Source organism: Mesoplodon bidens, assembly GCF_964165515.1.
Source record: "Mesoplodon bidens genome assembly, chromosome: 1".
Classification (NCBI taxonomy): domain Eukaryota; kingdom Metazoa; phylum Chordata; class Mammalia; order Artiodactyla; family Ziphiidae; genus Mesoplodon; species Mesoplodon bidens.
The window spans coordinates 1,469,196-1,484,722 of NC_138176.1; the positions used below are offsets into that span (position 1 = coordinate 1,469,196).

The 15,527-nt window shown below is 52.8% G+C and overlaps 1 protein-coding gene across 2 annotated transcripts in view; it reads right to left on the minus strand.

Moving 5' to 3' along the window:
* Positions 1–3,454: 3,454 nt before the first annotated feature.
* Positions 3,455–15,527, minus strand: part of PPP2R2D (protein phosphatase 2 regulatory subunit Bdelta) — a 44,494-nt gene continuing 32,421 nt past the window's right edge. The window contains exons 5-9 of one of the 2 annotated variants that reach the window (XM_081226126.1): positions 13,745–13,795; positions 11,975–12,139; positions 9,535–9,704; positions 9,370–9,461; positions 3,455–4,276 (exon numbers count right to left, since the gene is read on the minus strand). In XM_081226126.1, coding sequence (XP_081082252.1) covers positions 3,997–4,276; positions 9,370–9,461; positions 9,535–9,704; positions 11,975–12,139; positions 13,745–13,795 — 758 coding nt within the window. In that variant the 3' untranslated portion in view covers positions 3,455–3,996. Of the gene's footprint in view, positions 4,277–9,369; positions 9,462–9,534; positions 9,705–11,974; positions 12,140–13,744; positions 13,923–15,527 lie in introns of both variants that reach the window. The other variant, XM_081226125.1, reaches the window with a different exon arrangement.

The window sequence follows — 15,527 nt, forward strand, 5'->3', positions numbered from 1 at the left end:
GGGCTCTAGAGCGCAGGCTCAGTAGCTGTGGTGCACGGACTTAGTTGCTCCGCAGCGTCTGGGATCTTCTCGGACCAGGGCTCGAACCCATGACCCCTGCGTTGGCAGGCGGATTCTTAACCACTGTGCCACCAGGGAAGTCCCTGGAACACACATCTTTTAAAGATGTCCCAAGATATACAAAGATAATTTACTACTAATAAACTCTGGGGCAAACAAGTGAATTGTCTCAGGACACCCAGTAAACCCCAAAGGAACACGGAGCAGCCTGATGAGGATCGGCCTCCACAACCAGCACCACAGGAGCCGGGGTCCTGCCCGGAGCCCTGGCTTCGGCCAAGGTCCCGTGTCCTGCCTGGGGGCCCAGGGACCCTGTAGATGTGCCCAGGATGCAGACTCACCCGAGGTTCCGGTTGCGGGCGTCACCGTCCGGAGGGTGAGCAGGGAAATGGGACCAGCAAGTCCTCAGTCGCTCACCGGGTCCTGACGGGGTCACAGGAGATCGTGGGCCCCAGCCCCAGCCCTCACTCTTCAGACGTGGGGCAGCTGAGGGAAGCCTCCCCGGGACGGGTTCTGCGGGTCCTGGGGGGGCGTGCAGAGGCGGGGGTCAGGCTGGGCCGCGGCTGTCGCCTTGGATGCTCCAGGACCCCCCGCCCCCCCGGCCGGGACTCCTGTGGTCTCAGCTGCCTGTCCCGCCGCCGTGACTCTGCCCCTCGTGGGACTCAGCTGGTGGCGTGAAGGGAGGGGCTGCCGGACGAGAAGGGCGACAGCGGAGCAGAGACCCCGAGGTCTCCAATCCCCCTTCCCCATGATGTCAGGGCCGCCACGGTTCCTAAGATCAAGGTGGCGCTCCACCCCCCTGGCTCACCAGCTCTCCACCAAGGAAGGGCTCGGGTGGGACACGGACCCCGGTGACCCCATGCTGTGGCGTGTCCGTCCAGAGAGCACTGCTGGGCTGGTTCTGGGGAGCCCATGCCGGGTGCCTGCCCGCGGCCCGCCCGGTACAGGAGGGCTGTCACCAGCCCCGTGGGCCGCACCAGTCAGGCCCCACCCGACCCCCCACTGTCCCCACCCCATCCACACCCCCGTGGAGAAGCCCTGGCGGGGTGGGCCCTGTGCAGCGTCCCCTCCCTCCCTCTCTGGTCCCCCCAGCGCCTGCGGAAGCTTCTCCCGGCACAGCACCCAGTGGGCAGTTCCTGATGGGAGGACTGTCCCCCGCCGCCCCACCATGACCCCGGGGGAGCACCGGGTCTCAGACCGGGACTTGGAGCGCAGAGCGCCGTCCTCCTCACGAGGGGCGCGGCCCGGCCCGCCCCGGTTCGGTCTGCGCACCCGCCTCTGCCCGCGGGCGCCGGACACGCTCAGAAGAAAAAGCCTCAGCGCCAACCCTGGACGCACTTCAACAAAAGCGTGCAGACAGTTCCTCCTCAGACGGCCACGCAGCACCAGAGCCCTGGGCTCGGCCCGCGGGGCCTGGACCCCACCGTGCTGACCAGGGGACAGTCTGGGCCGGCTCCCGGCTGTGAGGCCACGGCTACTCAGCTCCACGGGGGAGGGAGTTTGCTGCTCGTCCTGCGAACGCCCACGACTGGGGGACGGTTTAAAATCAGACTCTGAGTCCTGTCCTGTACTGGCTTCTAGAACCGCCACTGTTCTTTAAAAAGTGCACGTCTAAATCCACACACAAGTAAAGCGTATTCATCCAACCCAGGCCATCAACCTAGACAGCGTTAAAGCTTCAGGAAAAACAGGAGCACAGAATTCTAAGGAATGATGAAAACTCACAGAATTACCTTTCAGGAACAGATAAAATTTCTCTAGCTTTAAACGTGAGAAAAGGGGTAAGCTTTGTAAGAACAAGAAAAACAACAGATATTTTTTAAACAAAGAATGAATATAAAGAAGAAATAAACGTCAAGTCTGAAACCTTTTACCTCACCAGGAGAGGAAAAAGCCTTAAATGGAATCAGAAGTGTCTAACGGAAAAGAACATGGAAGAAGTTGCTAGACACGTCTTAAAGTACACGTTTCTCAAGAGCATCTCTGAGGAGCGTCTGCCCGACTCGGGGGAGAAGAACCCACGGACACAGGGACCCCCGCCCGGCCGGCGGCAGCCACCACGCATGCGCCTTCTGCCCAGGGCCGTCTGGGAGGCAGAAGGCTGGTTTCCTGTTTGGTAGGAAATATGTCTTAGAGGAAAGATGGAACAAAGTCGTCCAGTTACATTGTACAAATCTGGTTAAACATCTGAAATTTATTAAACTTTTTGGTCAAAATAGCTGAACAAGTAAATACAACCCCATCTTACGAGAACTGCTTTACCTTAAGGGCCAGGGTTGACTGATACTTAAGACAACTCTGTTCCACATCTCAGGTTTGTGAACTGCGTCAACCAATACGCAGTAAAAGAATTACCTTTAAATTAAAATAAATGCACCTGTTGATTCTCTATTTCCGACGTAATGTGAGCTAACGTGGCATCCCGTTAACATTAATTCAGGGGAATGAGTTGACAAGACATTTGTTCTTGCATCTCCGTATCACCAGTAACCAAAATACACCTTAATTTCAAGAGCAGCACGTGAGCCCCAGCTGTCCCGTCCCCCGGAGGACGGGGTCTCGGGCGCCTGTGTGAAATTTCACGGCAGCAAAAGTTCCAATCACTTAGTGTTGTTACCTCTGTATTTTTTTTGTCTTGGGAAATCTTGATTTCTGGTATCAACCTACTTTTAAAGTAAACCACCAAGGTACTGGTGGCATTACATAATAATTAAAATTGTTTAATTTTTGCTGCCTTGAAATGCAGTATGAAATTCGGCACGCATGTAATTCCAGCAGTTGTTAAAAAGTATGTTACCGGGCCTCCCTGGTGGCGCAGTGGTTGAGAGTCCGCCTGCCGATGCAGGGGATACGGGTTCGTGCCCCGGTCTGGGAGGATCCCATATGCCGCGGAGCGGCTGGGCCCGTGAGCCATGGCCGCTGGGCCTGCGCATCCGGAGCCTGTGCTCCGCAACGGGAGAGGCCACAACAGTGAGAGGCCCGCATACCGCAAAAAGAAAAAAAAAAAAAAAAAAAAAAAAAAAAAAGTATGTTACCCTTCCCCCAAAGTACTTTTCAAAAGGTTTAAAAAGCACATTAAGTTTTCAACTGCAGTGAATTTGAGGCATACTTTAAACCACGTGTTACTTTTTCAGCAGCCATTCTGTTACTCCTCCTTGGGATTTTCTTTCTCAGAGGCAGCTGCAGTTGAGGCTTTTTCCAGACCTTACCTGGTGTGTCAGATGTCCCAGTTCTACAGAAACAAAAAAGTTATGGAAGTTTGTGGACACATACGATCAGAGTTTGAAGTACTGCACACGTTCCACCACTCTGTTAACGAAGGACAAGATTTTTAAGTTGAATTCTGCGTAATTTCATCACATGCAACTAAATCAAATAAAAAGACGATACTGAGTTTGGACTTAAAAACACTTTTTAGAGTGTGTTGCTTTTATTAGGCGGTTACACCAGAGGCGTGATGGGAGTACAGTGGCCTGAGCCCGCTCGGCCAAATCTCCGCGCCGGCCGGGGCCCCGCCTGGGCCAAGAGGCCGAGGGAAGGCGGGCAGCCGCCACGCACGTGAAGGCCCCAGGATGACAGCGGAGGAGGAGGAGAGCTGGACGGGAGGAGACACTGAATCTGACAACTTTCCTCTTGGATGTTCATTTTTGGTCTATAAATTGGAAGGAAGGCTCAGACTTCAATAAATATGTTTATTTTAGCAATGGCCTTTGAGTCCTGTCCATCACTGTGCTTCGAGCAGGGTTCTCACCTGAGCAGCGACACCCAGGGCTCACCTTGCTGAAGCGGAAGCCCGTGGGCACCCACGCGGCCAGCCCGTGCAGTCTGGGCGGAGGCAGGAGGGCATCCCTGCTCTTCACGGAGAGGATGTCGCCTGTCCTCTGGCACCGAACGACCAGGCGCGATTCTGCACGAGACGCAGGTCCCGCTGCCTCCTTAGTTGGCCTTGTCCTGGAATATGTACAGGTTATTGGTGGCAGCCACGGCGATGGTGTTCTCCGCTGGGTGCCAGGCTGTGTGCAGAATCTTCTTGCTGAAGTCCAGGCTGTCCACGCTCACCTCGTCCTTCTTTCTCTTCCCACCTGCACACACTCTGCGAGGCTTCAAGCTGGCGCGAGACTTGCTGTTCTCCCTGGAAGCTTCCAGCGTGACGTCCCTCCATGTAGTCCTATCGAACATTCTGAAGAAGTTGTTGTAGGACCCAGTCATGATTGCACTGCTCAAAACAAGGAGAGGAAGACTTCTAAGTGACCACCTCCAACCCCCGGCCCGGCCGGGCCCTGGACGCGTGGATAGAGCCGCTGACCTCTCCTACCCCCAATTCTACACAGCAGGGTCATTTTTACAAATAAGAAATGGAAAATCATAATGGTGAGGAGAGAGATGCAGTGAGAATTTCTTCTTGAACTTCGTATACGTGATCCTATCAGTAAAAATAAACACAGCGGGGGGGGGGGAAAGTAATGGATTTACACTTCTAATCACATTAACGTGTTTTCAAACAAGGTAAAAACCCCAACACAGTCACCGTCCCAGGCTCGGGTAACGGGTCTGACTCACCTCCTGCGCTTTGTCCCTGATTCAGCAGGGGCTCCACACATGCTCAGAAGACATTCGTGCCATCTGTTACCAGCTTCGCTCACGAATGACCAGACAAGGTTTTAAAGTTCATTTTAATCTTAAAAGCGTTTTTCTCGTGAAGTAACAGGTATATAAATAGTTAGGAGGGGCCTCAGACACAGGGTCCGCGTGCGAGACAGCCGGGGCCTTCTTTCCCGACACTTCAGATGCTGCAGCAGCGCCCGTGGTCTTTTCCCTTCCGGGCTGGTTCTGACGCCTTTCCACGTCTCCACTGAAGCACACAGCACCGTGATGCGCTTCTATCACACTGGTGAAAACTTTGGGTCTCTCTACACAGCTAAGAGGCGAGTGGCTGGTTGCCGGCAAATGCTTCCGCGTGCGTCCAGCCCCTGCCTCAGCGGGCCTGTCGGGCGCGGTAAGACCAGACTATCCTGCGGCCTCCCCCTTGGCACCCTGGGCTCCCGGGCCATCCCCGCATCATCAGGGGCGGATCTTGAGGCCCCGCGAGGCGCATGCTGCCTCATTCACACGGCGCAGGGCTGACCCCGACTGTGCAAATCCTTCGGTGTCTGATTAGCCTCATCTAAAACCTCACACCACAAAAAAAGCTAAGCTCTCCTGGCTTATCTCACCTGTACTGCTGAAGCCTGGAATGCACACACCTCAGGGACGGAGGGGCCTGTGTGGCGGTGGATGCAGCAGGGCCATGCAGTGGGGCCCAGGAGGGCCGCCAGCAACTGGCACTTGCCCACATTAATTTCCACACAGAACACGATGTTCATAAAAGGAGAAACAACAAACGTGCTGATCTGAAGTTTACATTTGTGTTAAAACTTAACCACAGGGACTTCCCTGGTGGCGCAGTGGTTGGGAGTCTACCTGCCAAGGCAGGGGACACGGGTTCGAGCCCTGGTCCGGGAAGATCCCACATGCCGCGGAGCAACTAAGCCCATGCGCCACAACTACTGAAGCCCACGCTCTAGAGCCCGCAAGCCTGTGCCTTAGAGCCTGTGTGCCACAACTACTGAAGCCCGTGTGCCTAGAGCCCGTGCTCTGCAACAAGAGAAGCCACCGCAATGAGAAGCCCGTGCACCGCAAGGAAGAGTAGCCCCCGCTCACCGCAACTAGAGAAAGCCCGCGTGCAGTGACAAAGACCCAACACAACCAAAAATAAATAAATAAATAAATATATATATATATATAAAAAACTTAACCGCAGTGATTATTCAGAACAGAGACCAATGAAAGAATTTTTTCGGGAAGGAGTATTTTATTATCAATGTTGATTAGAGGTGCTGGTGCGCGACAGAGATTAAAGCAGACCAAACCTTCCTGCAGTTTCTTATGATTATTACTGTGATTCAGTAGTCCTGACGGCACCTGCATGGACGTGGACGTCCCCCCGGCCCGCCGCTCCACACGGCGGGAACGAGAGCCTTCCCCAGCACCTGGCCAGGTGCTGCCCAGGTGGGAACACCGCCAAACACAGGAGTAAGTGGACTTGCAAGTTAATGGTGATGTCCGTGTTTGCTACAAACCTGGAGCCCGACAAAGTGGGGCAAAACTTAACTTCTGGGCAGCGCCGTCCCAGGCGGAGTGACCGGGATGGTGGCCAAAACCTGGCTCTGCCCCCGCCCCCAACTCCACACAAGCTTCCAGGCAGGAAGGCAGGGCATGTTGGCAGAAGTGAGGGAACAGGTAGGTGCCACCAGAAAGCTTCTGGATGTGCCGGGGATGGGTAATTTAAACGTATTTTGCAATATCTCGGGTCTACCGCGAAGCATAAAGAACCGTGCAGCGAACATTCCTGTACACGGTTGTCCTTTGAACAGTTACACGGTCTTAAAAACAAAACCGTCTTGCATGCTCTAGACATCAGATGAGTCACTTGTGTGATCGTGTACAGGTCTGTGCAGCTGAACCCTGGCTTTCACTGCGTCTGGTCCACACCATGAACAGAGGACGATTCCTCGTCCGCCCGCCCAGGGAGGAACCCCGGCATGGCTCAGCTGCCTCCAGGGCACGTCTTGGAACACGTTTTCTGGTCTGTATATTCGAGAGGTTCCCAGCCCACCCGGCCACTGCCAGAGAGCCTCAGAAGAAGGGTGGTGGCCGCGGTCACGCCCACTGGCCTCCACCTCCACCCCAATATTTCCGTCACTCTGATGGATGTGAAGGGACGTCCCTGTTGCTTTGATCTGCTGATTACTGATGAGGAGGAGTGTTTTTATTCATTTCCCCCCATTTCTGTTAATTTCCATTCATGAGTTGTTAGGACTTTCTCACTGACTTACGATTCTTCACGTATTCTGGATATTTATCTCTTTGTTAATTTTACGTGCTTTTGTGGGTTTTATTTCCATTGTTTTATTATGATATAAAGAAGCTTGAAGTCTTAATGTAGTTGGATCTCTCTGTCTGGGTTTGGGGCCTTGTTTAAGGCACATTCCTGCATGATCATTTATCTCTGGACACAATTTCAGGAAGCGAGTCAGAAGGGATCACGACACACCGCGTCAGAGCGCCTTCCGGCTTCCACTGCCGGGCCGAGAGGTCTGCTCACGGTCTGAACGCCTTTCTCCGAAGGCAATGGGTCTTTGCTCCCCCGGCTGCTGTTAAGATCTCTGTGTTTGGTGCCCTGCAACTTCATTATGATCTGGGTGTGGGTTTCCGTGCTTCTTCAATCTGTGTATTCAGACTTGCACCAGTTATAGAAAATTCCTGGCCATTCACACTTTAACCGCTACTTCTCCACAATCCTCCAATTTGGACACTTCTCTCCACTTAGGTTACGTTGGACCTTATCTGACGCTCCGTGTTTTCCAACCTTCCATGTTTTTTCTGTCTCTTTGGCTCTCTGAGCTGCATCCTGGATAATCTCTCCTGATCTCTCTTCTTAAAATATTTCTCATCTTCAGTTCACTAATTCAAGATCTTTTCAGCTTCACGGGGTCTGCTAAATTCACACGGTGATTTTTCAACTACTACAGTTTTCATTTCTAGAAGTCCTGCATGATGCTTTTCCAAATGTCCTGGGTGGTTTTTAATGGCCTTGTGGTTCCACGTTCAGGTTCTGGTCCCGTCCTTTAACCTGTGAGTATTTCCGCGTTCTTATTTTATATTCTGTGGCATATGATTTCAGTACCTGATTTCTCAGAGGTCACAGTTCTGTGGTTGTTTCTGCTGGCTTGCTCACACTGGCTTTCCTTCATGTGTTCGGTGATTTTCACCTGTGAACTCCTGTTTAACTGATTTTAATCTGGGGAAATCCTGAGCCCTGGAGCACTGGGAAAGACAAATCTGCCATGGGTGCCGGGCACCCCTATGTGTTTTCAGTGGGTTTGCCAAGAATGCGTTTCTTCAGTGCTCTCTACCTGGGCCACATCTCAGGGCTGCAGCCTTGTTTACCACTCTCAGCTTGACCCCCAGGCTGAGTGTGTGCCGGTGTGAGGCCAACCCCGCTACGTGAGTGGCCTCTGCCCAGGCCCCTTGTGTCACCCCCGCAAGGCACTCTGACCAAGCTCACGCTGCTCTGCTATGCTGTGAGGAGTGAAGTCCTCTCCTCTGACCCAGGGGCCCCGTGTCTGCAGCAGGAGACGCTAACAGGTGGCACGTCAGCCTGTGGACAGTGTGGATGCCCGGGTCTGCCTGTCTGCTGGGACTTTTACCCTCAGTGAGCTTCTCCAGGTCAGTACAAATACAAACACACGTCCTTGGGGGGGAGGGAGGCTTATGGTCACAAAGGTCAGGGGACTTCATCCACTCCAATCCAAGGTCTCAGACAGATACATTTCCCTTGGGATGCATCTGAACGTAGATGGATGCCTTTTCCATAACCCCGAGGGTCCCAGTTTCAACTGCCAACCCTGTGTGGGTCCAGGGCCACAGCTCTTGTACCCTCCTGGGCTGCAGGTTCCTGGTTCCAGCTGGTGCCCTGAGGCCAGCAAGGGCTCCCTTCTAGTTCCTGCTTCCTCTTCACTCTTGGCCTTACTGGTTGTGAGCTCAACTATACCCACGAAGAGATTTGTGGTGTGACGTCTGATGTTTCTAGGTGTTTGTGCTGAAGGGTTTCTCAGAATGTCCGTCAGTCCCTCCGAAAGTGGCGAGGTCCTCTGCTCACTGACACCCTTGACAAGCAGCACACAGCACAGAACCCATCAGAGACGATGCAAGAGCATCTCCTTCCATCACGTGAGGTGTGACATTTCGTAGCATGTGAGACACAGGCCTCTGGGCAGCACCGGAACTGCCGTCACCTCTAAGACGTGCACGAACAGGTGGCGGAGGCCTCAAACCGCCTCATCACGAGGTAGACCACGGAGTCACACCAGTCACCCCGACTCTGTCCAAGCACAGCAGCGACTCTGAGGTCTCGTCCTCCACGTGTCCCCAAAGGCAAACTGGAACATGGCCATCCCACACACGCCACAGGAACTAACCTCCCCACCGCCTTCCTTTCACTCATCTTGGAAACAACAAAAAATAAGAAATTATCATCCACTAAGCGTTTTAAAAACAGCCAACATGAACCTCGTACTACGCTTGCTGTTTACATACAGGTGGAATCATAAGCAAGGTGAGAAGTGTGCTCAGACATCCCATGTTTCCACCTTGCTATGGCCACCTCACAGGCCTGGAAAACCAAGCCCATCGGGACTCGTCCTGGCAGCCCGGCCCGCCTCTGAGGATATCAGCGCGCTTCGGGCCTGGTCACGACTCAGGTCTCACCTGTCGGAGCCGTTCCAGCAGCACTCAAACTTGTCAAAGATGCAGTCATTTTCGTACAGGGAACACAGCTTACTTCGAAGGTACTCGTGGACCTTAATGAAAGTACAGGAAGGTCAGAGGGACGGTCGCGTGCAAGGCATGGCAGGGTCCATGCCGTGGCCTCACCTGGTGGGTCTCGACAGGCCGGCTCTCCATGTTGAGGTCCCACACCTTCACCGACAGGTAATCTCGGGTCATCATGTACCGACCGCTGTGGCTGAATTTCACGTCGGACACAGAGGAGATTATTTCTGAGAAGAAGGACCTACTGCTGGGGTCTTCCGGCTCTTCGAAAACTGGAAAATACAATGTTTTCAGCTTCTGTTTATAAATCAGAGAACAAATCATTTTAAAGTCCAAGCGAGACTCGGGCCCTCCCCTGACACTGCTGCGACCTCCCATCTTCCTGAAGCACAGGCCCCAGGCTCACCCAGGCCCTGGCTTGCAACGCAGAACGCTGCTCGGGCACTCTGAGTGCGTCCTGGTGAGGCCTCTGCATTAACCTGACGCTTCCCTGCAGATCCTCGGAACGCCAGTCCCTAGCAAACCACGTCCCATCCTGTCCCTGGCACAGAAAGACACAAAGGGCGCTACAGGAGATGCCGACACGGTGCCCTGAGCGCCCTGGGGCCGACGAGCCTGCGAGTGCACTGCAGGGCCCAGCCCTTAGCCGCGAACGCCTGGGTCAGATTTTAACACTGGAACAGTCCCATCTGCCAAAGCCTGTCAGGAAAGGGGTTTTCCTTCACTATTCAACAGTCGAGACTTATGCTAAGAAAACCAAACTACTAGTTTCAGAAAGATTCTCCAGGCTTCCCTGGCAGACCTCTCTCTCCTTGACACTTCTGCTTTCTCAGCAGTAACTCGAGTGCCCCCTCACTTGCCCCCTGCCCGTGCGCCAGACCCCAGAGCCTCCAGTGCACTGTCGAGCCTATGGCTTGGTGAAATTGGGTGAGGATTTCTGTACTTCCTTTCATTTGCAGCAGCTTATGATTTTCTTTTTTTAATGTAGGAACCTATGTTTGTTGACTCTACATTTGAAGTTGATTATAAGCAAGCTGGTGGCAATACTCTGAGCATTTACTCAAATAAGTAACTTTGCTGACAAATAAAACTACTCTTGGAACCTAAAATTGTTACTCATGAGTGTTGTCTTGAAAACATAGGCCAAACATTAGAAAAGACGTAATTTTTCATTGCAGGAATTCTACTAAAGTACAAAGTTCTTTTAAAACACACTATAGGGGCTTCCCTGGTGGCGCAGTGGTTGAGAATCCGCCTGCCAATGCAGGGGACATGGGTTCGAGCCCTGGTCCAGGAAGATCCCACATGCTGCAGAGCAACTAGGCCTGTGCGCCACAACTGCTGAGCCTGTGCTCTAGAGCCCACGTGCTGCAATGACTGAAGTCCGCGGGCCTATCTACAGCCCGTGCTCTGCCAACAGGAGAAGCCACCGCCATGAGAGGCCCGCACACGCAATGGAGAGCGGCCCCTGCTCGCTGCAACTAAAGAAGGCCCGCAAGCAGCAACGAAGGCCCAACACAGCCAAAAATAAATGATTAAAATAAATAAATTAAAAAAACAAAAAAACACACTATAGTGGACTTCCCTGGTGGTCCAGTGGTTAAGACTCTGTGCTTCCACTGCAAGGGGCACGGGTTCAATACCGGACTTGGGAAGATCCCACATACCACGCAGTGTGGCCAAAAAAAAAGAGAGAAAACCACAAACGCCAAAAACCAAAAAATAAAACCGAAAGAAAACCCCCTCCTCCTACACTGTAGCCTTAAAAAGAGACAGAATGAGGCAAAAAGGCTCCTTAGAACCAGTCATCAAGGACCCTTCCCATCAGGCTCTGTTGGAGCTGCCCCACTTTACGACGGGAGACACTCTGGACAGACTGACCGATAGATACACTGACTTAGCCGCAGGACCAAGTGTCCAGAACACGAAAACCCATGGCGTTCTGGGCTGGGATGGCGTCACTGCTCAGTACTTGGGAACGTGTTGGCAAAGTTCTCAGGACACACTCTGTATGTCTTGTGACACACAGACTTCCGGTTTTCTACAAATTAGGGCTTGTTGGTTATGGCTAAAAATAAAAACAAAACCAAAGCTCTCCTCACCTAGAAGGACTTCAAGACTCAGTGGATTAAAGACTAGACTCTCACCCGAGGGAACTGGCTTCAAGTTCAGCGAAGCTCTCTGGGCACAGAGCCCATTCCGAGAGCCGAGAAAGGTCACAGGTGGACTGTGTCTCCAGCCTCAGCAGAGGTCCTAGTGCACAGAGGTGGAGGCGACAAGGGGCTCTCACTGGGCCCACCCAGGGAGGTGGACACCGCATGGAAGCGCTGGCAGGAGTGCCCTGCGGGCTCCACCGCGGTGCCACAAAAGCAGGGCCTCTCGCTCCGCATCCCGCCAGCAGCGCTGCAAGGACCAAGGCCGGGCCTATGTGCTCGCGCAGGCACATGCGTAACAAAAAGCACCTCTAAGTCTTTGGAGGTGGCTCAGCGCCCAGGCAACACGGGCTCTAGACGGGACGTTTACATACACGCCCGGCACTTACACTTGGAGTGTCGGTCGCACAGGGCGGAGGAGCGCATGTCGCACAGTCTGATGGTCCCCTTGCTGCTGCTGTAGACGAGCACGTTACACTGGTGTGGGTGGAACTCAGCCGCCGTGATCACCTCCGTCAGCTCTTCCATGTTGGCAGGTTTGATGTCCACGATGTCTGAAGCGCACAGTTAAGGCAGGGCGCTCGCAGGCATGAGATAACCCATGTGACGAGGTTTAAGAGATTAGGTGTGCAGGAGGCGATTACAAGTACTGTATGCCCGCGAGTACACCAGTAAGAGGATCTATGTTAATACACTAATCAGACTCCAGTAACGTGCCAACAGGGGCTACAGCCATGTAGACACGAGGCTGCCTTCTTCTCGCTGCTACTGCTAGCGTTCTAGGAAGAGACTTTCAAAGCAACATAACACACCTTAAAAGATAAGGAAGCAAGCAAGTGCCCATCTGCACAAAAGTCCCATACTAACAACCACAAAAATGACACAGACACACGAGTATTGCCAGGTTCCAAAAGATTCTGCTTTGCTAAGTATCTGACACCAAGAGCTTGCTCTAGGTCGTCAGAACAACGTCACATGGTAGGTTGCCAAATACAGAAATCACTCAACTGGAAAAACAAGGACGTGTACAATTTGGCTTTGGGCCAAGATAGGATAGCAGGAACAGATCACAACTAAGGAAGCTAAAAACCTTGGTGACACTACAGCTCAAGTCTCCAGACATCAGACACCGTGGGCAGGGACCCTGGAGGGACTGGAGCCCTACAGTGCCCAGCACGCTGTCGTGGCTGTCTCCAGGCCACCGTGCAGAGCGGGGACCAGGCTGAGCCCGCTGACCGCCTGGAGTCCGGGGAAGCACACGAGGCACGCAGGGCCGAGTGCCGGAGAAGAGTGGCCAACAGGCTCTGGAGGGCCAGTCAGCAAAGGCCTGTGAGGACACTGCCCAGCTGGGGAAGGAGACACGCCCAGAGATGAGAGAACAGCACCCCAGCTCATGCGAGAGCAAGAGAGCTCGCCAAAGAGCAAAGCTGGGCCGAAAGTGAAGTGGGAGGGGAGGGGCCACGAGGGCACCGACTGGCCCCTGTGAGTGGACCCAAGGTGTTTTTAAAGTGCTAACAGACAGGGACTGCCCTGGTGGCACAGTGGTTAAGACTCCGCCTGCCAACGCAGGGGACGTCCCACGGGTTTGAGCCCTGGTCCAGGAAGATCCCACACACCGCGGTGCAACTAAGCCCGTGCGCCATGACTACTGAGTGTGCGCTCCAGAGCCCACGAGCCACAGCTACTGAAGCCCGCGTGCCTTGAGCCCATGCTCCGCAATGAGAAGGCACCGCACCGCAACGAAGAGTAGTCCCTGTTTGCTGCAACTAGAGAAAGCCCCTGTGCAGCAACGGAGACCCAGTGCAGCCAAAAAATAAAAAAAAAACATTATAAATATATATATATAAAAGTGCTAACAGCAGAAAGCACATGCCTGTTTCTATGCTGTTTCTATTCTATGATCTCAGTTGCAATGAAGGGCATTTGAAGCACGACGGTGGGACAAAATCTTTAAGAAAACCATGAAAGATACAACTGCATAAATGAACCCTTCATGAATTAGAGTCCTCACAAATCAATGAGAGAAAATGTGAGCTTCCAACAGGAGAAAAAAATGACAAAGGACAGACCCTGAGACAAAGGGGTATAATGAAGATGAGAATGACCTATCCAAGAACAATCCTATAAAAATGTTGTGATATCCATTTGATGAAGGATACTAAAACTTCTATCTGTGATTTCTAAATGCCATAGATTAATTCTCAGGTCATCTGCAGAAAGATATGTTTCATGATCACTATTTACTGAAATGGAATTTATATGATATGTGTGAGCATTTGCAAAAATTCGTCGTGGACTTGCTTCTACCATAAGGTCCATGGGCTTCAATATTGGGACCTAAAAATGGAAGGAAATAGGAATTCAAAACAAAGATCCCAGCAGCATAAAATCAGAACACTTTCAGTAGGTAACAGAAAGGAACAAATCTGCGTGCACAGCATGTACAGACAATACCCCAAATAATCAACAGCTTCTGGCTGCTCGGCAAGCAGATGGCCCCCGACACTGATGCCTGATGTGGAGCCTGAGTCGAGCCCCCCTTCCTCCTCTGGCCTCGCAGCTGCAGCCTCCAGAGTGAGAGCAGGTGCATCTCCTTGTCCCCCCACGCCCCCCGCGCCCTGCAACAGGGCTGGGCGGGTGGGGTGCAGGGACTGGGCGGGGGGAACACAGGAGAGGCCCTCTCCTGACCTGGTGCCCACAACGCGGTACGTTCAGCCTGCAGACGGCAGCGGAGCTGCTCACTTAGATGACAGAGGCATGTTGGGTACTCACGTTATACTTCAATAAAACGTTTTTTAAAAAAGGCACAGAAACCCCGACTGTGATGAGTGCTGTGGCCAGGAAGGCTCCCAGGGAAGGGGACGTCCACACAGAAAGGGAAAGGGAGGAGAGGTCAGCCGGGCGAAGGACGAGAGGGAGGAGCCGGCACGAGAGTGGCCAAAGCCAAAGGCACAGTCGTGGGTGACAGTGTCAGACGTGAGAAAAAAAGGTAAAAGGCCCAGCATCACTGACATCTAGTGGGAAGGAAAACAGAAGCTTTAAAATCACAACAAAAAACTAAAGTGTGCTATTTTTTAAATTAAAAACCCAAGGAGTGTACCTAGAAAGGGTAGGAGAGAATCTCTTAATTGAGTTTTCTCCAGCCAAAATGCTGTAAAAATGAACTTGGGGAAACATGTATAAGACTACTCCTCTCATTTTAAACCAGCCAAGTGCTGAGCGCACGCTTCCCTCCTCTGGTGCAGGAGCTGTTGGTTCCAGGAGGGACAGGACAGACCTGTCATACCCTCTAACAAGTCTCTAATCAAAACGCGAGACAACTGTAATATGGATAACAGAATGAGCCCCTTTCTGGTACCAAAATAATTTAAGGGGAGAACAAAATTTCTGTTCCCCTTTCAAAATTTTGTTTTCCTCTTAAAAGTTCAAAGGAGTCCATGAACTCACAAAGGTAAATCCATGTACAGAGTGACCTGGCCTGCGATCTCTCCCCCGCCGCGCCCCACCCTGCAACTGTGATGACCTCACACCTGTCACATGCTTCACCACGGCCCCGGACGAGACCAGCTTGGTTAGGCTAATTGTAGAACAGCAGCCTTGACCAGAGTGAAGACTGGGCCTCAGAAGCCCTTACAGACTTCCCACAGCCAGGACGGACGTGAGCACCATGGTGGAGAAGCAGGCCTGGCTGGGAGGCAGGGGGCTCCCTGGAGACGGGGAGCGTGCCGGGTGCAGGGGGGAGGCGGCCGAGACAGGGGATTCAGGTGCAGCCACAGGGCACCCCAGGCCTCATCCTTCCAGCGCACTCACAGTTTCCAAGGAGCAGGTGACATGGTGGTAACTGCAAAACTAGCGTTGCTCTCACCAACAGTGATTCACCTACAAACTGTCACTAATTCACGGCTGGGAAAGCAGCAGCGTGGCACAGAGAAACCACCATTT